Here is a 23,462-nt window from a genome sequence, read left to right as displayed (position 1 = left end):
GCTGGCCAAGGTCAGCCTGCAGCCACGGAGCTGTGCAGCACAGCACGGGCCCGAAGCCCAAGCCGTACGTGCAGCACAGTGCAGCATGGCACAGGCCTGGGCTTCCCCAGGTTATCCGTGGTGCTGAGCCCCCAGAGCTGCTGGTACGTATCAGGCAAAATAAGCAGCGCTGCAGGAAGCTGCTTTGCATGACTTTGCCCCAAGACTGGGTAAATCCTGCTGCAGTCACTGCATATTCCCAGCCTGCAGCCTCGCCGATTTGGAGGGAGCAGCCTCGGGGTATGCATCGACCACTTGTGCTCTTCAAAGGGGTTAAATCCACCCACACTCAGGAATTCAAAGGCTTCATTTTCAGCCTGGGCCAAGCAGGGGACTTTTCACTTTGTTTTAGACATTCATCTTAGTTTTAGTACCACAGAACAGTTTGGAGACTTGCAGATGAAATTAGTGCTCAGAAACTTATGGGTACCTTTATGTTTATTCTATTTATGATGCTGCCTCCCTGGAAATGTGGGGATAAATATTTAAATATGAATTCCCCGCAGAAAAAGGAACAAACTTCCCATATCTTTCCTCTCGCTGCTGCATGGGTCTCTGTGGTGAGTGTCAGAACATCCCCAAGTCACTCAATTCATTAAACTTGACAACAATTAATTACATTGAAATTAATGCGCACATGTAATGTTTTACATGTCAAAGACATACCAGCAAAAAAACAGGGGCTTTCTGTGCCATCTTTCATTCTTCTCATTGTTCATTTCACCCAAGAAGATAAGAAACAGGACTCGTTTACACTCTATTCACAGGTCTCAGAGTGTGCTGCAGCATAGCTCTGCAGGCACTGATGGTTATTAGTTTGATTTCCAGATGCAAGGGGACAAATGAGTTTGTCTTGAAGCATGGGCCAAGGCCCCTCTCTGCCTTGGAGAGCCGTCCTGACAGCCAGCTGCCTGCGCCTTCCAACATCACACTTTGCATTTGTGCTCCCTACACCCTTGCCAGAGGGGTTCGGCATCCAACCTCGCAGAGCTTTGCGAAGGGAAAACCTCCTCGATGTCAGTCAGAGCTTGGCTGAGCAGGGGCTGGAAGGCTCACTGCGTGGAAACCCTGGCTGCCGAGTATTCCCAGTGGTTTGGGAGGAGCAGAGGTGAGAAAGTCAAACCAGGAGAGGAAACTGAGACGACACAAAGGAAAAAAAAAAGGGGGGGAACAAGGCGAAAGTTGCAGATCTTAACACCACTGAGGAAGAGGTTGGTGTACCTGGAAAATATGGGAGGTTTTGTGGCAGCGTGTGAGTGGAATTGCAGATGACTGCAGAGACAGGCACCTCTTACTGACCGTTTTCCCTTGCTGAAAAGCATAGGAACATTTATTTTTAAGTTACTTCTTAGTGTGGAGAAGGCTTGAAACATGTCACGTGGGAGAGAAAATTGCTCTGCTGTATTTCCTGCGCTATGACTTGGCCACTTGGTGATTAAGAGCTGCTTTTGCTGTCAGTAAACAAGGCTGTGCCATCAGTTTGCAGAGCAGAGACCTGCAGCTTGCTGTCAGCAGCCTGGAGCACAAAAGCTGCTGGAACTGTAGCTGCTACCCTCAAGGCAGGGGCAGAACAAAACCCTCAGCAGCGCAAGCCATGCCGTGATGCAAAAGAAGTTGAAACTGCAGGCAGCCCCTCCGAGGGAGCTCAAGTCTGTGGTCACCCAGCTAAACTGTCATCCTGGGGCCCAGGCATGGTGGTGGTTTTATTGTGGCCACACCTGGCTCAAAATAACTTTGGTAAAACTCCACAGAGCACATGGCAGATAGGAAGAACTTGTAGGTACTTCCTATCCAAGCCAACGTCCGCGGTATCTGCAAAAATCAACAGGCAGCCAGCAAAGGCAGTTGGAGTTTGCATAACTTCAGAGGCCAAGCAATAAGACCAGGAGATCGTTCACCAGGAGAACAGAAGAGCAGACATAAAATACTGAGACTGAGTGATGCTGTGGTATTGCTGGGTTCCCACTTACAGGGCAAGTACTCTGGCCCTACAAGCCTGAGCATCTCACGCTAAGTCAGTTTGCTCCAAAGCTAGTAATATCTTGGGCTGGAGAAAGGTTAATCCTTGCAGAATCATCTCCTTATGCCACCCCACCCATGTCCCGGAATATCATATATTTTTAAGCCATCATTATAAAACCAGGCAAAACACAGGAGATCTTGTTCTTCACAGCATTGCCCTGAGTGCAGTTTTTTAGAGTTGGTGCAAAGCCGTGAAGAACACGGCAGGCTCTGAACACTCCCATTTCGCACTCACTTGGTGTGGCTGTAAACAACCACGCAGCAATGGAAAATCCCAGCGCGGCGTGCCCCTCGCCTGCAGGACTTTGCTGCCCATCCAGGAACCAGCAGGCAGGCAGTGATTTACAAAGCTGAATGCAAAGTTTTGGGGATGCAGACTTCTAAATGACACAGCGCAGGGTGTGAGGGTTTACCTGCAAAATCTTTCAGGACTCATGAGAATTACACTCTTGAAGCCCTGTGCACCGCTGTCAAAATACTGTCACTAGCATATAATTCTGTGCTTGGGGCTCTCAGGTCCCCTCTCTGAGAGAAGAGAGCACAGACCACTTGTAAGAGTAATCTGTGCTACTCTGGGCTTCACCACAATAGCTGCAGTCGTGTACTTGGACGTAAGGTAAAATACAAAACTGTAACAAATTTATGTATTTTATCTGGTACCAGTCCTAATTTTCAGATGCTTCTGTCACGCAGTGTGCAGTCGTTAGGTCATGAGCTGGGGAGCTCAGTATCTGGCTCGCTCGATTCTTCTCCCTGCTGAGGAAATCACCCAGCTGCCCCACGATTTTTTTCTATGTCTGTGTGAGGGAGATGCTCTCTGCCTCCCTTGGCAGAGCAGCCCTCGACCAGAGATGCTACAGGCCTGAACCAGCGTCACTTCAAAGGAATTTGCCCCTGACTTCCAAGGAGCGGGACTGGGCTCCCTGCCTTTGCCATCTCTGGAACTGAAAGCAGCAGATAGCACTGGGCAGACGTTAGCCTGGGCAATAAAACTGCAGGCACCCTCACTGCTCCTGGAGTGGCTTCTGGTAAGAGATGGGGGTCTCACCTTGGGGTCTCACCTTGGGGGTCTCAGGTCGGGCAGTGTACCCTAGGAGGGGTTATCCAGCTCCTGAGTGGTTGTATATTGGTAAAACCCCAGTAATGTAATGATGATAGAGGGTGGAAGATGAGTTGTGGAGTGGCAGACGCAGGCTAAAATGCTTCATCATTTATCCCACAAATTTAGAAAAGTAAATATATATATTTGGTGGGCAAGCTTACAGCTGCTCGCAAGCAGAAAATGAGTCCATTACGAACAAAAATATTTATTTTTTAATCCCTCAGAAGCCGCAATCTACCGTCGACCTTCAACCTTAAGGCGGGTAGATAATAGCGGTCTGAAAGAAAGAAAAACATAAAATAAAATAAAGGCGGATTTTTCCTTGGCGGCATCCGAGGGGAGAAAAAAACACGATATTCTAAAATTATCAACAGGTATTTTCCACAGAAATCGGTGTGTGTGTGGGGGGAGCGGTGGGCCCGGTGAGTGCGGGCGGGGGGCTGCAGCCCTTCCCCTCACGGCGCGGGCAGGGCCGCGGCGGAGGCGAAGTTTGCGGCCAAACTTTGCGAAGTTGATTAAAACGCCCCCCCCCCCCCCTCGGCTTCTCTCCCCCCCTTCTCTCCTCTACCGCCTCCTCTCCCCTCCTCTCCCCTCCTTCTCTCCCTCCCCGCCCCGGCTCCTCCGGCGGCGGCGTCCCTGAGGGGAGCTCCATTGTCTGGGAGGGGATGGCGGCGGCACCCCCCCGCCGCCGCGCCCCCTCCGCGCCCCCGCCGCGCCTCGGTGCGCGGGGCGGCGGCGGCGGGCGGCGGGCGGCTGCCTCGTCTCCCCTAAAGTTTTGGGATCGGCGTCTCCTCATGATGTATGGATGATATATTGCATTGTGGGTGTCAATATAACTGACGGCCATATTTGCCGGTGCCTGCTACCGCTGTAAACAACCCAAAGTGTCTGGGAGAGACGCGGAGACGCTTCGGGGAATTTCGGGACGCCTCTTCTCCTCCTTCCTCCTCCTCCTCCTCCTCCTCGCCCCCGCTGGCCATGTCTCTGGGAATGTCCTACAAGCCCAACTTGAACGCCCACATCCCCGGGACTCCCCTCACCCCGGGTAAGTCAACTGGGTGCCAAGTTTTTGGGAGGCGTGCGGCGGGGGCTCCGCCGTGCCGCCCACCCCCCCCACAACCCCCCCCCGCCACCGGCAGCCCCGCGGCCAGCCCCGGCCTCGAGTTGCGGTGCCCGGTCCCGCGATGGCGGGGCAGCCAGCTCCCCGCGCCCGGCTCCGCGCCGCCATTACCGGGCGCTCGCCCGCCCCGCGCCGCCCCTCCGCGGGGGCGCCGCGAGCCGCCCCCCGAGCCGCCTCCGCCGCCTCAGCCGCCTCAGCCGCCGCCGGGGAAGGGGAGGAGATGAGGGATAGGAGGGAGGGAGCGGGGGGGGCTCTCCTCCGGCCGCCGGCTTTTTTCCTCCATGCCCGGCTCCCCGGGGCGGCTGATTGATCTGGATCAGGAATATTCCGGCGGCGCCTCAGCGAGGACCGCTGCTGGCGGGACGCCGCAAGTGCCGCTCGCCCCGCGCCTCGCCTCGCCTCACGCTCCTCAGGGGCTGAGGGGGCCGCCCGGGACCCCGGCCCCGCTCCCTCAGCCGCCGCTGAGGGGGTCGGGGGGGGGGGTCTCGGTTCGGTTCCCCGCTGCTCCTCAGCCGCCGAAGCTCGGCGGGGTGGCCCCGGGCGGGCGAGCCCTCCCCGCTCACCCCCAAATATTTTTGGAAGTGTGTGTGTGTGTGTGTGTGTATGGGGGTGCACGGGAATTCCTCTTTATTTCCCCTAAAACCACTCCTTATCCCCCCCCCCACACCTCCTTGGATCCATACGGGAGCCTTTCCAACTTTCCTCTCTGGAAAGTTTCCTTGATGGGATTAACTTTTTTTCCTTTTATTTATTTTTTTTTCCCCCTCCCCTTGCCTTCCAGAGGTGAGGGCGGGTGGGTGCTGGGGTCTGCGCCTCAGGGTGCGCGGCCGCCCCGCTGCAGCCCGAACAAAGCCGCAGCAGCGATCGCTCGGCTCTGGGATAATTTGGAGGGGATCTCGCTCGTATTAAACCGAACCAAAATGGAGAAGTTTTAAGTGCCGACTTAATATTCCCGTCTCCCTTCCCCTGCTGCGCCAGCCGGCGGGGATGCCACCAGACCATCCGCAGGCAGAAAGGCTGATTTTATTTTATTTTTTAATTTATTTGATTTTTAAGAAGGGGAAAGTTTGGCTGCTCGGTGTAGGAGGGAGGGAGATCTTGCCCCGGTGCGTGGTCGTAATCCTGGGATGTGGGTGAACGAAAGGGATTAACGAGGCGCACCTCTGCCCTAGCTATTGGGAGAGCGGCGAGCTTATTTTACGGCGAGGAATTGTCACCGGCTGGTGCAAGGAGCCGAGGTCCCCGCGCCTCAGCCGCCTGCGTGCGGGATCTGATCCTGCGTGCTCCGATCCTGCTTGGAGCTGAGCTCGGTGGGGCTGCGAGCGCCGGAGGGCTCGGCGAGCCGGGCAGCAGCGTGGGGATTGCCGTGGGGCCGCGCACCGCCCAGCCAAGGGGGTCAGGAAGCAGGGGATGTGCTGAGGATTTTTGACAAAAAGCAGAAGTGTCACCGGAGGGCGAAAAAAAAAATAAAAAAAGAAAGAAACAAAACAAAGCCCAGCAAGGGAAATCATTCTCCTGCCGGCTCCCACGAGAACCTGTGCCTGGCGCTCCGGAACAGCCATAAAATTGCTGGGGGAACAAAGGTGGTATTTTGCGGTGGTGTGTGAGGGGTGCGGGTTAGGTCGTGCTGTGGGGGGACCTGGCGCTGGCTGCTCTGCTGGTGAGGGCTGCGAGCTTGCCGCTCACGGCACGAGCTGAGCGGTGAAGTTTCTGCCTCCGGTCCTCCTGCTGCCGTGCCCGTGTGCTTTCTAACGCTCCTGCTGCGATCGGGGTTTTAGATTCTTTCAGGCAGTTTTATCTTTCCTACCCCCCCTTCCTTTTTTTTTTTCCCCCCTCCCGTAATGGCAAGTTAGTGGCAGTTCGCTGTCATGTTAGAACTATTCTTGTCTAAGTTGTCCTCTCTCCTCAGTTCGGATCATCCTCAACACCCCCAGAATCTTTTCAATGAAAGAACGTCCTCCTCGGAATCCAAAATGGGCTCTCTCTTCCCTCCCTGTCTTCTGCCATTATCCTCACGCACCAGCTCTTCCTCTAGCTAGTGGTATTGCCAGCACCGTGGCCTAAGGCCAAGGGAGTTAGACAAAGCAGTCCTTGCAGTTGCACATATCGCGTTCGGAGTGATATGACTGCAGATGGCCCCCTCCTTTCTGGAGCTTGATTCTGAGTTGCAGGAGATTGCTTCGCTATTGTGCTTGCACTGAATGCCCCCAGCCGGGAGCAGAAATCCCAGGGTCGCTTCCAAACCTGGGGTGAAGGAACCCCCCTCCCCCGTCCTGCAGAGGAGAGGAAAACAGGAAATCTGTCCCTTTTGGCCTGAAACCAGCCCTGCAGAAGCCTCTCCGTGTGCATGCTGAGTATTTTGGTCTCAGCCGACGGAGGGCTCTGGCCAGCTGTGGATCTCGCAGGGATTTTCCTCTGGGAGGTAACGCTGCTTCCCTGCAGTGCAGGGCTTCTGGTGCAGGAGTGCTTGGGCAGGCTCAGCTCCTGGAGCCACGTCCTCGCTGCAGAGCTAACTCCTTTCAAGTTTAGCCCGAGAGCGGCTGCCCTGCGAAATCGTGCTTAAACTGCGCTCAGTGAGTGGCCCCGTGAGGTGAAGCAGTCGTGCTCGGTGGGTGACTGTGCTCCGTCCTGGCACGGGAGCGTGCTGGGGACTGGGAAACCTGGGCTGAAGTCCTGGGGGAGAGGGGCTGCCTCGGGACGGGGGCACTTTGGGAGGAAGGCTCCGTGGGGCCAGCCGTGGGCAGGTCGGGGATGGCTGCGGGTGAGGAAGACGCAGCTGCTCCGCAAGTGAGTCAGGATGCTGGAGGCATCCGGGTGCTGACTGCTCTGCCTCACACCAGGCTGTGGGAAGGAGGTTGTGGTGGTGCAGCAGGATTCGGTGCCTGTTCCTCCTCGCCTTGCCTGGGTCACTGGTGACACCCTTCAAGGGGTGCCTGCAGCCAGGCTCGTAGTGTTTTGGCCAAATTATCCATCTCCCTCCTGGGGTGCCTGTGCTCTGGGAATCTGTCCTCTGCTTTTAGTGCTGTCACTTCCAAACCGCCTGTGCTCAGGGAGCCCCATTTAACCTCCCTCACGAGCACCTTCCCTGCACGGCAGGTAAGCAGGACCTGTGCTGCTGCAGCTTTTCCTTCCAGCCTCACCTGGCCCTGCCGTGTCCCAGGGGAGCCTCTGTTACCCTTTCTAACAGCAGCGTTTTGTTTTTATTCTCTTGCTTATTGTACTGAGCCCGGCAAGGCACAGCTTTCTCCTCACCTTGTGCTTTATATTGTTCAGCTCAGCTCCTCTGCGAGAGGGCCGGCCGCTGCACTGAGGTAAAGCGGGGCTTCTCCATCGACTTCGGTGGGAGCAGAGAGCTTTACAGCAGCCGTGCAGTTTGTAGACTGCTGGTTTTTAGTTTATATTTGGGCTGGGTGGTCGCAGTCACTGCCCAGATGGCCGTTCTCAGAGAGCTGTGGTCAGCGGCTCCATGTCCAGGTGGAGACCGGTGGCGGGTGGCGTCCCTCACAGGGCGGTGTTGGGACCGGTGCTGGTTAACATCTTTGTCGGTGACGTGCAGGGTGGGATTGTGGGCACCCTCAGCAAGTCTGCGGGTGACCCTGAGCTCTGTGGTGCCATCAACACCTCAGAGGGAAGAGCTGCCACCCAGAGGGGCTGCCCAGGCTTGAGAGGACACAAGCTGGCACCATGCACTGGCAGCCCAGCACCCAACGGTCCCCTGGGCTGCACTGGAAGCAGCGTGGCGAGGGAGGGGATCGTCCCCCTCTGCTCGCCCCCGTGAGGCCCCACCTGGAGGGGCCCCAGCGCCAGAAGGACGCGGAGCTGCTGGAGCGGGGCCAGAGGAGGCCACGGGGTGCTGGGAGGCCGGGGTGGCTCCGCTGTGGGGCCAGCCGGGAGCTGGGGGTGTGTGGCCAGGGGAACGATTTTAAACTAAACAGGGCAGGTTCAGGTGAAGTGTTGAGGAGGAATTTTCACTCAGAGGGCGGCGAGGCAGAGGAGCTGTGGGTGCCTCATCCCTGGGGGTGCTCAAGGCCAGGCTGAATGCGGCCAAGGGCAGCCCAGACCATTCTGTGATTTTGTAGTTCTGTTATTTTCCCTGTTTCTAGGCATTTTCTGGCTCTGTCGGAGATATTAACCAGCATTTTGTTCAGCGTATGCACAGGTTTGAGACCAGTAGTTTTAAGATCCAGAAGCCAGCAGAAAGAGCTTGGGGTATTCCTTTGGTTTTATCCCAATTCTTCCAAAAATGGCAGGCATCGAGGCAAACCCCTACTCCTGTCATAAAGCTTAAAAACCTGCGTGCGTAGAATCTGGGGAAACAAATTCCGTCAGACTGTGACAAGGGAAGGAAGGGGCTGTGCCCTGTGCAGCAGGCACTGCCGCAGCTGAGGACCAACGGGGCCGACAGAGCACCTGCTGCACCCCACAGCGAGCAGGAGCCTTGTGGTGAACAGCACAAATTCTCGCTGAGAGGTGAACCAGAAAGAACTTCCCGAACCGGGGCTGTTGCTTGCAACTGGAGAGACCAATTTCATTCAGTCCTGCAAGGTGAAACCGAGCACACTACTGGGTCATTCCTTATTAAGACCGCAGCGCACACTCGCATGAGCAAATGCCTTGCTTGTCGCCCTTTGCAGACAGCTTAGGTTTCATATTGTCCAGATTGAGAAGCTGGTTTTTAGAGTGGGAGTGCTGGAAGGAATGCTGCCGTAAGCAATGCAGGGAGCAAAGTGTTCATGTCTTAGCAGAGGGGATAGTTTTTAGGATACATAGCTGATATTCCATCCTCAAACCCTCAAGATTCAAACTGAAATTTGCTGGTTCCCTGCTCACTTGAAATCCACGTGAGGTAAAGAGCAGGCTGAAAAGAAACACAGTAAGCATGTTTCAGAATTAGCAATTTTTGAGTGGACTTGTTGGGACATTTAGAAAGCTGGCACTTTTGGCTTTGTCTGCCAGAGCACTTAGGTTCAAAGCAATGAACGGTATGGTTTTCACAACCAGCAAATCTCCTCATCGTCCCCACCCACCACTTGTTGGTTGAGTTACAGGGTGGTTTTGGTTCATGCAAACTTCATTCCTTTTGCATAAAAGTAAACCAGAAGCTGTGCTCCAGTTGTGCAACGCTGGCACTGCATCCTTTAATGGGAGCATAGGGCCCAAACCAAAGGCAGCTTTGAGCCATATCCATGGTACAGACACTCGTCCTGGGGGACCTGACTACAGTCTAGTCCTAAATCCTACCCCCTCACTCCAGCTACATGTGGTGTACACATCCTAAATGCTTCAATCATTTGAACCATTCCCATTGTGCCAGATAACTCAGTAATGTAGAAATTGCCCATCTTAAGCTAGGAAAGAAGAATGGTGGGGAGTCTGAGGGACTGTCTTTTGTTTTTCTGATTAAAAAAAAAAAGCGAGGGAGGAGGAAGAAAGAGCAGACATAAAACATGGCCGTTATCCACATGGAAAGATTAAATGGAACGAGAGTACCAGAGGAAAGGCCCAGAGTGTGACAGATCAAAAGAGCAAGGCCTCTGGCTGTTACGGTAAAGAATGTCCTAGTTCTTGAGAACATATTTATATGTGTGTGCTGGATTTTTTTTTTAATGAAATAGTTTTATTCAAAGAAAGGTCTGTTTCTACCACACGGGCTGTTTGAGGGGGGAAATAGTGGGTGAAAATCTAACTTTCACAGCCAGTCCTATAAGGAACGTTTTGTGCGAATGAGAATGGGGTCCATTATTTTAAATTAAAAAAAACTTTATTGGAGGGCTGGGGGAAATAGGGGTTGTCAGCATTTTTTGCTCTGGGTTGGCAGCTCCTGCACAGCTCGGTGTGTTGCTTGGCTGTGCCGTAGATCTGCTTGTGCAGACACGCATGTGGTGGCCCACGGATGGATGAAGTTCAGCTCTCGCTGAGCTTCAGCCAAAGTGCGCGGAGGGCTAGGGAGTCAAATGTTCTCGTAGCCAGGCAGAACACTACAGCTGTGTTTCAGGCTGTGTGCAAATACCCGCTGCAGAAGCAGCTGCTCTGCGATGGGTTTTGTCTCTCCCCAGGCTGGAAGGTACTTGCCCCGTGGTGTATGTTGGGAGCAGCTCACGTGAACGCTCCCCGTGTGCTCTGCTGCAAACTTGGCCATTTTAGGGCAGAAGTTACATCCTCACAGGTAAACTCCTGGCTGTCTCATCCTGCATACCTGCAGGGATCTCTTCTTACATACCATCGTGTTCCTGAATACAGAGTCAGTAAAATGGCAGGAGCTTACACATGGAGCTTTTTAGGACCTTACAAAGTGCACCTGGTAGAGAAACACATATCCAGTGGGGTTGGCTCTACTTGCCTAAGTCAGTTTTATGGGAGTAACTTGTTGAGTTGAGGAACTATTCCTGATTTTTCCTTGCTGTTTGTGCAAGTTAAACTGGGTGCTGTAGGAGCTGCGTGGATGCCATGGCATCTGTTGGGAGCAGATCAGGTAAGAGTACCCCCAGCGTTCCCGCTCCCACCGCTTCCTTGTGGGGTACACAGTAAGCTGCCTTTCCAGTTACTTCTCCAGCAAGCAACAGCAATTAAGAATTAAAACTCAAGTCTGGCAAATTGGCTCAGAAGCAGTAGCGGAGGAACCGAATGGATCCCTACAAACCTACTGGAAATAAATGGGGAGATTCCTGGTCAGTGGGAGTTCCGGCTAACAAAGGTTGGTTCTTGGTCCTTTGTCTTCCAGGGTGTTCAGTGGGGCTCTGAGAGACCACTGGAAGGAAGAGATCTTGGCAAAAAAATCTCATTTCTTTTTGCTGTATTGTAGACCTCTCCCTACCCCCCCATTGGTAAAGGGTAATATTGATTAACAAGAAAATCACCGTATTTTTGTGGGGAAAAAAACGCTTCTGTCAGTCTTCTGTGTGAATACAGAAATAAAAGACATTGTTGGCACAAGAATAAATGGGTATATAAAAGGTTTTGTATACATTTAATTAGGAAAGTGGAGGGAGGAAAGTGTGTACATTAATTTAGGTTTTAAACAGCAGCAAGCGCTGAGACAATTTGGGAGGTGATACACGGTGTCACTTGAATTCAGTGCCAAGCACAGTCCCTTTTCGATCCTGTCAATTCGTAACTGTCTTGTCTCCATTGTTATTTTAACATGAGAGAGCAAGCCTGTTTAGATCCCCCCTCCTTTTTTCCTCTCTAGTGAATACCTAATCATCAAACTGATTTTTGACTGGGTCTTGACTGCGAGACTCGCTGGCCTAATTTTGCTTCCTAACAGTAATAGCAGTAGCTGGTGATATATTTATTTTTTTTTAAATCTGAGACGTACAGGATGTTCAGACATGCAGATGGCAGATGTATTTTGGGTTAATTGACTAATAGTCATCTAAGACCCACGGCTTCTCCTCGAGATTAACATACGGAGCGATAGGTCAAAAAGCCTAAGGTCCATTACCCTGCGAGATAATGATACCCCCACAATTAATTTCAGGTTCACGATTGCATCATCCTGAATTGAGGTGAAATCGGGGATTTTTCATTTTCCTTTCCCTCCAGCAGAGTTTGAGTGGCGCAACTTCTGGCACGGGTGTGCGGAGCCCGGTGCCACGGCCAAGTCGAATCCTTTTCTTTGTTCTCCGGGCCTGCTGCTGCTGATAAAGTGGTCGGCGCATGGCATTATGTCTTATTACATTTTTGATGCAGACTGCAAAGAAACGGGTAAACTCACCATGGTTACCACGATCTGTCATTTGGCAGGGCACGCCGTACTCAGCGATGGCCTCTAGTGTCTGCAGCACAGCTCTGCATACGCCTGGGTACGGGAGACAATACAGCACCCCTGGCTGCGAAGCGGCACCCGCCACCGAGCTGACTGCTGATTCCCGTCGGCGGCGATGCTCAGACTCCAGCGGCAGGTCCTTACTCATCGCTGCCTGGTCAAAGTTCTCCTCGTTTCTTTTCGTAGTTCTGTGCTGATTGAGTCATTCCTGGCTTCGTGCTCCCGTGCCGAGGCCGGCTCCTGTCCACTGCAGCGCCTTGTGTCCGCCAAGCTTGGGTTGGCCCCGGATTCACTGCTTTGTTTTGCCACCTCGTGTTTCTTGTAGGGCTTTCTCTCTTACCTCGACGTGCCCTGCGGTGTTATTTCATACAGACGAAGCACGTGTAGTTGTTTCAATCAGCGTGACCTGAAACAATTACCATCGATACTGGCATTAACTGGTAGGGTGGTGGAAAATGGTCTTGGGTGACCAGGCTCGGGCATCCCGATTTACCCACTCAGCAAAACAAAAACCAAGTCCTTGCCTTGGTTCAGAACCAGTTTGGAGCTCCCAGGGCTTGTGTGCATGATGGGTGACTGCCTGCAGGAACAGCTTAGGAACAAGTCCTTACAGGATGGGTCTTTTGTTTTATTGTACGTGAGGAAAAATCGCTTAAGTCTTTCTTTACTTAATCGAGGTAATTAAACCTTCCTACCATATAGCACAAAGGGTTCGTTAAGGTTTTTGGAGCATTTTGAAATCTTTGGAGGAAAGATGCGGTTTGCTGTTGTGCCGTGTTTGATAAGTGTTGAAATTCAGTCATCTGGACGTGAAATACTGGCTGAGTTGTAAGTACAGAAATCTTGCAATTGTGCATGCATTTTGAGCTGATAATGTGAAGAACTGATTGAGAGCAGAGCTGGCATCCGTGCTGTTTCTTCACAGTGCAGGAGCCGTACTCCATGGGTGTGTTTAGTTTTTTTTACCATGCTTCAGCAAAATGTGACAATTAGCTCCACGTGAGACTGTAGTAACAGAAACGCACACTGTAAAGCCAGAAAATTTCGCTTAGTTAAAGACAGAGAAACCGTCCTTTTTTTTTTAAGTTGACCTAGTGACCAGCCCAGTTTACCTTCGTTAGGATTTCATGTCTAGTTGAAATTAAGAACATGCTCTCTTCTCCTAACAAAGACGCCACCACAGTGATATCCTGTGATTAATTCTGAAGTGGAAAGAGACTTCCCAACTGAGGAGGAGAGTCTGTTCAGCAGTGCTTTTCACAAACTACTGGCTTTCTGTTTCTTTTTGTAGTGAGGGGAAACAGGGAATGAAATCACTTGCAACTTTTAAACAAAGCTAGTGATTTACATAGTTCTGAGCCCCAGTGACTTTTGGCATCAGTTTAATTTAGATTCAAATGAAGGCTGGTGAATAAGATCTGTTCCTCCCGGGGAAGGCAGTTGGGAATTTGCAGCAAGGAAGTTTGTAAGAGGGGAGATTTTTTCCGACAGCAGGCAGGCTGTGTCTGTGCCTGCAGGCGAAGACAGCAGCATCAGTGGATGCAGGGGCGCTTAGCTGCAAGAGTGAAAAAGAGCAGCAGCTAGGTCGAACATCGCCTTCATCCTGAGTGCGCAGCCCATAACCAGCAGGTCCCCTAAAGCAGTTGTAAAAGGGGCAGCATAGTTAAGGCCTTCAAGAAAAATCTAAAGGTTTCTTCTCCAACCCCAGATTCTTCCCGTTGCGGGGTGGAGAGGTGTTTTGATTCCTCATTTCTGGAGCAGCTCGCCAATGATCACATCTGAGTCTGCTTCTTTAACTCTTAGCTGAGTCACAACCCTGTATGCATATACATATTTTTCTATAACACTAGAAAAAGTAACCATAACCCAAAGAGATGTTATTTTTCCTTAGGTTTACTTACGCCGCCCTGTTTGACTTGCTAAAAATGTTTGATATCACACAAAGAGGAATAACGCTAGCGCTCTTCACCTCCGATGTCACTAAATGAGCAGCAGATCCCATGTACCTCAACCGACTGTTCTCTATGAATAGTTTTGGCATCAGCTGAAAATAGTGCCGAGGGTAACTTGCGTTGACCATGTGATGACACTTTGAGTTGCAAAATTGCTTTCAGATAACTTGCACCGAAAAAGTAAAAATAGCCCAGTACGTTAGACTCATCTCTGTGGAATGTATATATGCAAAAATAGGGCTCCTTAATATTTGGTTTGTCGCGGCAGAACAACCTGTCATGTTACACCGTTTCACTCTTAGGCAAACAATTTGGGCTGATAATGTTGCAGGCTGTGCTATTTTCAAATGTACAGCAAACATTGGGGAAGCGTTCATTTAACCGTTCTCTTCCTAGGGAATAGTGTGGCTCTGGCATGGCGTTAGTCGGCTTAGACAAAGGTGAGAGGTTATGGCTTTAGAAAAGAGAAAAGCTACCTCAAGTGTGTCCCGATGTAACCGTTTAATCCATCGTTAGATAATAACAGATTTTTTTCTCTTTTTCTCTACAGCTGGGAGCGTTCACTCTCCCTCCACAAGTATGGCAACGTCTGCGCAATACAGACAGCTTATAAACGACTACGGACCCCCGTCCCTAGGGTATACACAAGGGATGCAGGTACAGCTCTGCTTGTTTTGCTTTACCCAGGTCTCCGACCCTACGTCTGCATGGTTTGCGTGGCTTGTGGCCTGTAATCTGAGGTGTTCCTCCCTCCCACCAAGGTTTGAAATCAAACCCAAATGGCAGACTGATTCATCGCACATGTCTTGGGATCAAATTAGACTAAGCAGAGTGCTGAGTGAGATTAGTTACTAATTAACTGTTAGTCCCTTCTGAGTCACAGTGAACCATGTCTTGAGTTATGTTCTGCTAGGAAGGGCTGTGACATTTTAAAAAATTATTTGTTCGAAAAGTGATATTCCTACACCTTTAACTGTTTTCCTTGGGCAAACTGATAACGTAAGATTTACAGTCTCATGAAGTGCGTGTTACAGACATTCCTATGGGCAGCTTCAGGAATCCAGCTGGTTTTTCTGTGAAATTTGTTAACCACTTTACAGGATTCCCCATATCATATGGGCAGTTTTATCTACACCTCACTCTCCCTACCTAGCTAGCTCCTCCACAGAACATACATCTGAACATTGATAAAAGCAGAGAGGGGGTTAAACAAGTAGTTCTGTTTGCTGTTTTTGTAGAACTGATTTAACTTCTGTTTCATGTAAGGTTCCAATCTTGTAGTTGCATCCTCCCAGTTAACCCTGATTTTGGAAGGGCACATAGCATTTTGTCCAACTGTAGCAGGAAGGGCAAAAAGAAAATAATGTTTATGTAACAAATAGGAAATTTTATTAAAAAAAAAAAAAAAGTGGCTTCCAGGGCTATTTCTGGTCCTCTGTGAATTTCCAGTTGCTGTCTGTTCTTATTGTTTTGTTTTTAGCAGCGTTTAATTGAGATCAATCTACTTTCAACTACAGGGTACCAGCAGCAGTCAAGTACCGCAAAGCAAATATGCAGAACTTCTAGCTATCATAGAAGAGTTAGGAAAAGAGATCAGACCCACGTACGCTGGGAGTAAAAGCGCGATGGAGAGGCTAAAACGAGGTAAGGTTTGATATTTTTAAATGTCCCATACTCTTTGTGTGCTGACTGCTTGTATACAGCTTCGTGACAGTGCTTCCCCTTGAAAGCGGACAGCTGTCTGGAGCTTGTTAGTAAATGAGGTGTATTAACCAGTAACTGAAACTTTGGTATACTCTATTCTTGCTGGATTTGATAAACTAGTGGCCAAATGTGTTTCATGGGCACAAGGGGATTTTCAGTTAATAGTTTGAAGTTAGTTTAGAACCCTAATGTCAGTTGGAGGTGTTCTGCCAGGTTCCTAGTCGCTTGCCCCTTCAACTGCCTTTTCTCCCTATCCTCAGAAATACGCAGCCAAGTTCACTCCTCTCATAAACATCACCCACCTACTTGACCCAAGACCCTTTACTGAAGTGCATTTTGATTAGAGAAATACGCAGTGAATTACACGGTGGTAAATCACTAAGGCTGCTGGAGAGAGAGACAGGCAAAACAAGGTGGTTTTATCAGCGAAAGCTGTTCAGACCAAGATGTCAAACATACGTGTTCCTGCTCTCCGTGGAGCGTCGGGCTGCTTAGGCTCCATTACCTGCTTCAAGTGGATGTCATTAGCAGTCCGCTCGGAAGGGACGCAGAAGCTTTTAGGCCTGGCTGATGAGGTCTCTTTAGCTTTGCTTAGTCAGCTAAAAGGGGTCAGAGAAATGCCCTTTCCTCGCAGTGTAAAAGAAACCCCCACATTCCCCACTGCTGACATCAGCTTGACATTGTCCCCTGCAGGGGACGTGCAAGGGATATTTCTGAAGGAGCAGTGGGACATTCCGCTGCTCCAGCTCCTGGAGTGACCCTGAATGCCACTGACAATGGTTGCGCTGGCAGCTCTGTCCTTTGCCAGTATACGGAGTTACCTTTTCCTCCCTTTCCTTGGTCCTTGTGCTGAGTTTGGCTCATTCATTCGAACCTGAACGGGAATGTTATTGTAACAGACTAACTTCACCACCTCGCAAATCCCCCTTACCTTCACTCAAGACTACAAAGCTTTATTTAAGGCTCAACCATTACGGGAGAGTAATATATCTGCCGTGACATGCAATAAAATGACTAGTAGCTGTTCTGGGAAAGGATGCAATAAAGTCTGCTGATGAGTGGTAAGTGGAATCTGGCCCAGCTAAAATCAATGTTGCTGGAGTCTCTCTTTATTGCATCGCCTGAGTCAGTATTAATAGATCATGAATGGCAATAGGCTAACAGGGACAACCTGAGAGGGATCGGGAGAGAGGCAGACGTTCTTTGAACAGAACGGTTCGGTTAGTTGAGACAAAGCTGTTTTGCTCCTTCCTGCAGCGAGTCTTTACTTAGCTAATGTAGGTTTAAGATTCAGTGCTGCCACTGTGACTGATTTGCAAATGTTGCAGAAAATCCAAAATAAGTACTTTCTGCTGCCATCTTTTGGTCACAGACATACCTCTCTTTGCATTTTGGGAGCCATATGGCTGAAGGAGCATGGGCAAGTGTGAGAGTAGAAATGATTGAGAGTAACCATGTGACTGCAGCCTCCATGGCCATGTGGAGGTTATTGCTGAATAAAGTCCCTGTCCCCAGCTCCACCTGCTTCTAAGCACAAAGGCTGCTGACCTCTAAAATTGGCCAAATTCCCAGTGTTCTACATAATTCAGGGTAGTTCTGCTGCATAAACTGGGCGTCCTGCCACCCGATCTAGGCCCAGTATACTGGTTTCAGTGTGCATTTCTGCCTCCCACAGCTGCGGGATGCAGCTTTACTTGTCTGTGTCGATTTAACCCTCTGCAAAGCCTGGCACGTATCAAGTCCCAAATCACTGCTCCTTGAATGTAGAGGCTGCTCTGGGCTAGCAGCCTTCTAGAGACAGAATCTATTACCTCTAAGTAGAGATTAAACTTCATCTATTGCCTTATTGTCATTTGTCCACCCTTGTTGAGGAGCACAAATGAGCAGAGAAATCACCCGTCTCTTCCTGACGTGAAAACATAACCTTGTTGGAGAGAAATCTGTCTGTCTCCTATTATAAAATCTAACTTGAGCTCTACTCTTTGGGCAGCTCTGTGAACATGAACCTAGATTCAGATCCAGGATTAAGACTCAAGGTCCAGATTGCTGGAACTCAAGGCAACAGGACTCTTAGTGGAAAATTCCACATTATGTCTACCAGATTAGAGTAGATACGGCAGCATGTAAAGCAGCGATGATTTACACTGGGAGCTGAGCCAGTGTTAGGAGGTGACTTTCTGCACACAGCATAAAAAATATCCTCCTATATTTACAAGAGATGCAACTTGTGTTTAGGCAACTTTTTGAAGGCTTGGATTTTGATGCATCCACTTGGAAAATTATTCCAAGGTATTAATTCAGACTTTTAAACCTTGCTAAAATAACTTCGGATTTTTTTCACCCCATTGTAGCAAAATAACTGACAGGTTGGTAAGATTTATTTTTTTTCTAATTAAGTCCCTGATTGTAAATAGACCTGCACTGCATGTTAAGCTATACCTCTCACTGCAGACCTGCAGAGCTCATAATGCTCTGATGTCTGGTTTGGGCTATTTTCAATTTATAATGCCAGTTTGGGAAAGCAAACTTCTTTAGCAGTGGCTGATGTTAGGTAACTGAAGGATCTCTCCCTTTTCTCTGGCAAGCTGTGGTAGCCTTAGCAACTCAGGACAGAAATACATAAACCTTTCTGTGGACTGTCATTGCAAGTGTCACCTTAATGAGATCTTTTAAAATATGTCCAATTCTTTTGCAGGCATTATTCATGCTAGAGGATTAGTTCGGGAATGCTTGGCTGAGACTGAGCGAAACGCAAGATCCTAGCCCACCAATGCAGTTGCAAGATTTTCCATCTCTTAATGAAGAAAAAGTAATACCTATTCCTTTTGACTCTTGAAATGTTCAGACAAATTCCTTTATTTTGAATGTTTTATCTTTCTTTTTTTGCCCTTACAAAAATGTATAGTTAAGAATGATAAAACAAGGATTTTTCAACTTACTGAGGGTTTGCATTTTGTAAAGACATTAAAACTCCCTAAAATGTTTCTAAAACATGAAAACTGAACTGCATGCAGAGGAATGCTCTCTCTCCCAGGCTATATTTCAGTTCTCTTTTTATCCAGTCACAGTCCCATTCTGTTTATTTTAATTTTCACTATATTCACTTAACCCCAAATGGTCAATCTTTCAAAGTTTGACATAAGCTCTAAGGATTTTTTTTAATAAATGCAGAATAGCATGCTGTACCTAGTAGTCTGCTATGTCACAATTTGTCATACAGCATAGACCCTGCTTAGAAATAACCTTCCCCTCCTCTTACTTTTCCTTTTTTGTTCGTTTTGCATAAACATTTGCATGACTGTTAGTGCTTTGAAGTCCATTTAAAGTGCATGAGTTATATGGAAAATAGGGAAACCTATTAAATAATAACAACGTCCTGAAAGCTAATTTCTACATTAAGGCTGGAGATTTCAGTTTGTTTGACAAAAAAAAAAGAAAATTCTGGATAAATTACTAAAACTGTTATTTGCATCTTTGTATGTATTTATTACTTGATGTAATAAAGCTTATTTTCATTAACAATTTGTATTAAAAGTATCTACAGTCACTTTAATCAGATCCATACTCTACGTACGAGAAGCAAAGGCTTAACCTTCATGCAGGAGGCTCAAATTCAGGACAAGGGAACGGGCCTGCAGATTGCTGGGGAGTTTCCCTTGATGTGGTCAATCTCTCTAAGCAGGTGGTACAGCTGCTAGTAGCGTACCTTGCTTTCAAAATACGTATAACAGCTTTGGTTCTTGAAGCTCTCTCCCTTCATTGCTGAAAGTCAGAACGCAGTGGCAGTCTGTGAGGGTTCTGTCCGAAAATTAAAGAGAAGCTCTAGTTAAGCAATTAGCATTTTAACGGTATTAAAATAGGAAAGTATACTTCACTGGTGGCTCCAAAGTAACAGTAACAAAGGAAAAGCAGCTGCATAAAATGGGTAACTATCAAAATGAGTGAAGTTACAGAAATACCCAAGCTTAACTGCAGCATAGCATAAACAGAACTGTGGTTCACTACAGTACAACCAAATCTAAATCCTAGGGAAGACAGGATACCTGGGATATCTAATACATATGGAGCTACGGATCCCTGAAAAGAATATAGCATTAAGAAGAAAAGTTAATTGCTTCACAGCTTGGACGAACTGGACTCTGTTGCCTTGGCAGGCAGCTTCCAATGCACGTTGTTCTTTACCTCTAATGACCTAATTCTGCCTCTGAAGCGGAAGAAAATGTCTGACGAGCCCTCACTTGCAGGACCACCTTCCCCGGCTCCCCAGCAATGCTCACCACCACTCTAGGTAAGCATAAAGGTAATGTTTAGAATTCTTTCAGAATTGAGAGGGATGGAGCATCTGTGCAGGCAGTTATGCTAACAGATCTGAAGGAGACAGCCCGTGACTGGTGGCTCTTTGTATCAGTGCATCTGTTTCCATCATCAGGACCAATAGCACAAAGCAACTTTTCATTTCTCATCTAAACCTGGCCACTGTTTCTGAAGGATTTCTATCAGTGGAGGCATTGTCTGAATAAGGATGGAAAGACCTTTAAGGTCTGTTCTCCTTATTTACTGGAACTCCTATGAAACAGCCTAAATTATCATATCAGGCAGAAGGATCTGCTTGCTTTATCATCTTTTGAACTTGGCAGAACAGATTACTAAATATGAGCAATGAGATGATGGCAGACAGATGTAAGAACACATCCTGCTTTTAACACTCCAGTCTTACTGTAATAGCAGGTCACTACTCAATATTTTAGCTGTGCTTATGAAACCCTATGTTATAGTTAGTAGGAAAACTGTGCTTAGGTATGACAAACTTCTCCCTTACCCTACCAGAGCCAGTCGGTTCTTCATGTTTATTTGCTATCCAATTGTAGCATCTCTTTAAACTGCTTTTTCCTCTCTAGGTTTTCCTTTGCTCTTCTTTTTTTCTCTTGCTTCTTCTTCTCTGCTGCTTTCTTCTCTTTAAAAACATCGCTATCTTCGCCTTTGTAGAAGACGTCAACTTTTTCCTGGAGGATTTTTCTGGCTATCTTTCGGTTCTGCTCCACTGATCTTGTTTGATGACACTGAGGAAACACAGTACAACACTTCTGTTGCAACTTTGACCTGTTTATTTTGTTTTCCTGCTAGAACTTTTGTATCCAGATGATGTATTTTGGTGAGGCTGCCTCATAGTTACTTGCTACTGGAACTTGTCAGACCAGCCTTTGCATTAATCTGTAATTCTGTTGGCAAACGAGATTGTTTCCACATTACCTTGGAAGCCTGCTTCTGAGTTTAACTGAACTGTGTCTCCCCCTTGTTATGATAAGGAAGTGAAGATTAATTGAAAAGTATTAACCCACAATAGGTACCTAAGAGTAATGCTTAAAAAGAATTTGCAGATTAGGATAAGTTAATGAGTACATTTATGCAGGAGACAGGAACTCAAAGGCTGTCACTGGTAGGGTAAGGAGATGCGATTTATTGAAACTACAAAATAGCACTGCGTGCCAAAGCTAGAAAGATGGGCTGTGACCCCACATTTATTTAGCTACCATTAACCAAAACTGCTTTGTGCTGAGGTTCTTTACAATACATATAAATAAATTTTTCCTCTGTGACACTTGTGCTGTGATTATGCTCGCTATAAAAGGAGACTTGGAGGACATGCTGCAACTTGGGACTTAAAGAATTAAAATATCATTACCTTCACTACAATCCCAGATGGGACATGCTTCAAGACAACACAGTTGCTTGTCTTGTTAGTGGCTTGACCTCCCGGGCCATCACCTCTTACAAACTGTTCTTCTAATTCTGCCTCAGTTAGTCCAAGGAGATTGAGAGAGTTCTTCTTTCCTGCTGCCTGAAACAAGGGCATTCTGAGCAGGGAAAGTTGCTGCTTCCTCAAAATCCATGGCCTCCAAGATGCTGTACGTGCTTCTCTCAGTAAGAATGTAAAATGCAATAAACTTGGGACATTCATACAGAAATGAAGACACAGTTTCTCTGGAAAGAAACCTGAAACAGACGTAGGAAATAGGGTTTACGAGCAGAATCATTATTTTAAGATGTTCTAGTTTAGCTGCACATCCTGTGTGATGTTTTTATTTACTTATAGATTTATTTTCAAGGCCTTTTGAACTGGTTTCATAGCTATTTGCCTCGAAACATTTATCATTCCACATGGGATTTCAGTTCTGATTGCAATTAGGTTTCCTAAAATAGTCGAGATTATTTTTGCGTTGCTGAAATGGATCTGGAAAACAGTAAATAAATTAAATCAGTATTCCTATCCCACTTGGAGAATAGCAAATTTGTATTGCAGCCTGACAGGAAAGCCTTTGCTGACGCTCCTTGTGCATCCTGGTTCTGTCCTACTGGCAACAGTACCTGCAATCCACCTGTCAAAACGTGCTCGAACTGCTGGGGACTGCTGCGGGTGCAGGAATCCTCTGTTGCCTTAACCAGCACTAAAAACTGCTGAAAGAAACCTGCTGGAAGAAGCAGCAGATTTATGGGCTGAAAAGACCTGGGAGAACACAGCTTGAGAAGTTAAAGTTAGAACGGGAAGGGGGATTTTTGCCTGTCAGAATGACGCATGGCTGGTCAGTCAAGACAACTGCCTGGTGGTACAGGGCAGAACTTAGGGATGTACATTTGCAGTTCTAGATTAATCTATGACTTTGAATTCTGAGATTTTACTTTATGCTAGGTTAGTACAGGACATGGAGTAATCCCTACCTAAATGGATTAGATAATCTGGACTTGTCTTTCGAACTTGTCCCGTTAAGGTGTTGTTTTCTAAGCATTGTGGTTGAGCTATACAGTGTACATACAACTTGGTGAGTGGTCTGAAGTGGTGAGCTGAATTTCAAATCAGAAGCATTCTCCTGCATTGGTTCTGTTAACAAGCTTCATTTTCTACTCTCCTGACTTCCAATGCAGCCCATCAGGGAGTTTTGAGGGAGGAGAGAGAACCAAAGGGCAAGGAGACCACCGGGTTTTCACACACTGCTTCACCCGCTGATTTCCTCCTGGTCAGGCTGTTAACACAGCCACAGGGGCTGGCACTACGCTTCAGCTCCTTATGGACACTGAGGAACACCAGCTTCTACTGCTGTCAAATATTGTTTTTCAACAAGGCGCTAGGTAAGCAATTAGTAAATGATTTCATGCTTTAAATATTTAAACTTGCTTCAGCAGAAAACACTTCAGCACACGAAGCAGCAGCGCCGAGCACCAGATACCCACACAAGTTACACATCACCGATGAGGCCAACGTAAGAAGCTTTTATTCGCAATTAAACACCTCCGCTTGGCGGCACTAGAAGGCAACTTTTATTATTTTAACCGCAAAAAAAAACCCGCAGACAAACTTCGCAGAGCCCCTGCCCAGCAGCCCGGTTACCGGGGGCGCTGTGGGCCCGGGGCAACGGCTCCAGCGGCGGCAGGACCCCTGAGGAGGCTCCGCACCGCGGCTTCACGGCTGTAGGGCCCCGCGGTCCCCGCTCCCGGACCCCCCTCAGCCTCAGGGCGCCTCAGGGCCCGTCCCCGTCCCGCCCCCCCGGTCCCGTCCCGGCCCCGCCGCCCTCACCTCAGCGCCCCGCGATGGCCACCGCCCCCCCGCCGCACTGCGCATGCGCGCGCGTCGCCTCACGCACCCGCTCGCCTCTGCGCACGCGCAGCCCCTGCAGGCGGGGCAACCTCCGGGCTGATTGGCATCCACTGAGAGCCAATCGCGCCTCGCGCACGCCCTCCCCTCCGCCCTCCACCAATCGG

At 48.7% G+C, this 23,462-nt stretch overlaps 2 protein-coding genes across 9 annotated transcripts; one reads left to right on the top strand and one right to left on the bottom strand.

The window, feature by feature from the left end:
* Nucleotides 1–2,934: 2,934 nt before the first annotated feature.
* CDK2AP1 (cyclin dependent kinase 2 associated protein 1) lies at nt 2,935–19,229 on the top strand. Of its 6 annotated transcripts, none has more exons than XM_068653880.1 (4): nt 2,935–3,089; nt 14,554–14,660; nt 15,521–15,647; nt 18,403–19,229. In XM_068653880.1, the coding sequence occupies exons 2-4, from the start codon at nt 14,583–14,585 to the stop codon at nt 18,468–18,470; spliced, it is 273 nt and encodes a 90-aa protein (XP_068509981.1). In that variant the 5' UTR covers nt 2,935–3,089; nt 14,554–14,582; the 3' UTR covers nt 18,471–19,229. The 6 variants fall into 6 exon arrangements, with proteins under 6 accessions (XP_068509981.1, XP_068509978.1, XP_068509983.1 ...); XM_068653877.1 differs by lacking the exon at nt 2,935–3,089 and adding an exon at nt 3,785–4,208; XM_068653882.1 differs by lacking the exon at nt 2,935–3,089 and adding an exon at nt 5,485–5,866.
* Nucleotides 19,168–23,411, bottom strand: MTRFR (mitochondrial translation release factor in rescue). 3 transcript variants are annotated; one of them, XM_068653875.1, is made up of 4 exons: nt 23,278–23,411; nt 21,391–21,701; nt 20,516–20,767; nt 19,168–19,505 (listed from the first exon to the last, which is right to left on the bottom strand). In XM_068653875.1, the coding sequence occupies exons 2-3, from the start codon at nt 21,664–21,666 to the stop codon at nt 20,555–20,557; spliced, it is 489 nt and encodes a 162-aa protein (XP_068509976.1). In that variant the 5' UTR covers nt 21,667–21,701; nt 23,278–23,411; the 3' UTR covers nt 19,168–19,505; nt 20,516–20,554. The 3 variants fall into 3 exon arrangements, with proteins under 3 accessions (XP_068509976.1, XP_068509977.1, XP_068509975.1); XM_068653876.1 differs by having other exon boundaries at nt 20,532–20,767; XM_068653874.1 differs by having other exon boundaries at nt 20,527–20,767; nt 23,278–23,410.
* Nucleotides 23,412–23,462: the final 51 nt, after the last annotated feature.

The sequence above is a fragment of the Anas acuta genome, chromosome 17 (genome assembly GCF_963932015.1).
Source record: "Anas acuta chromosome 17, bAnaAcu1.1, whole genome shotgun sequence".
Classification (NCBI taxonomy): Eukaryota; Metazoa; Chordata; class Aves; order Anseriformes; family Anatidae; genus Anas; species Anas acuta.
The sequence above is the reverse complement of the archived record's forward strand: the minus strand, read 5'-3'. Positions and strand labels throughout refer to the sequence as shown.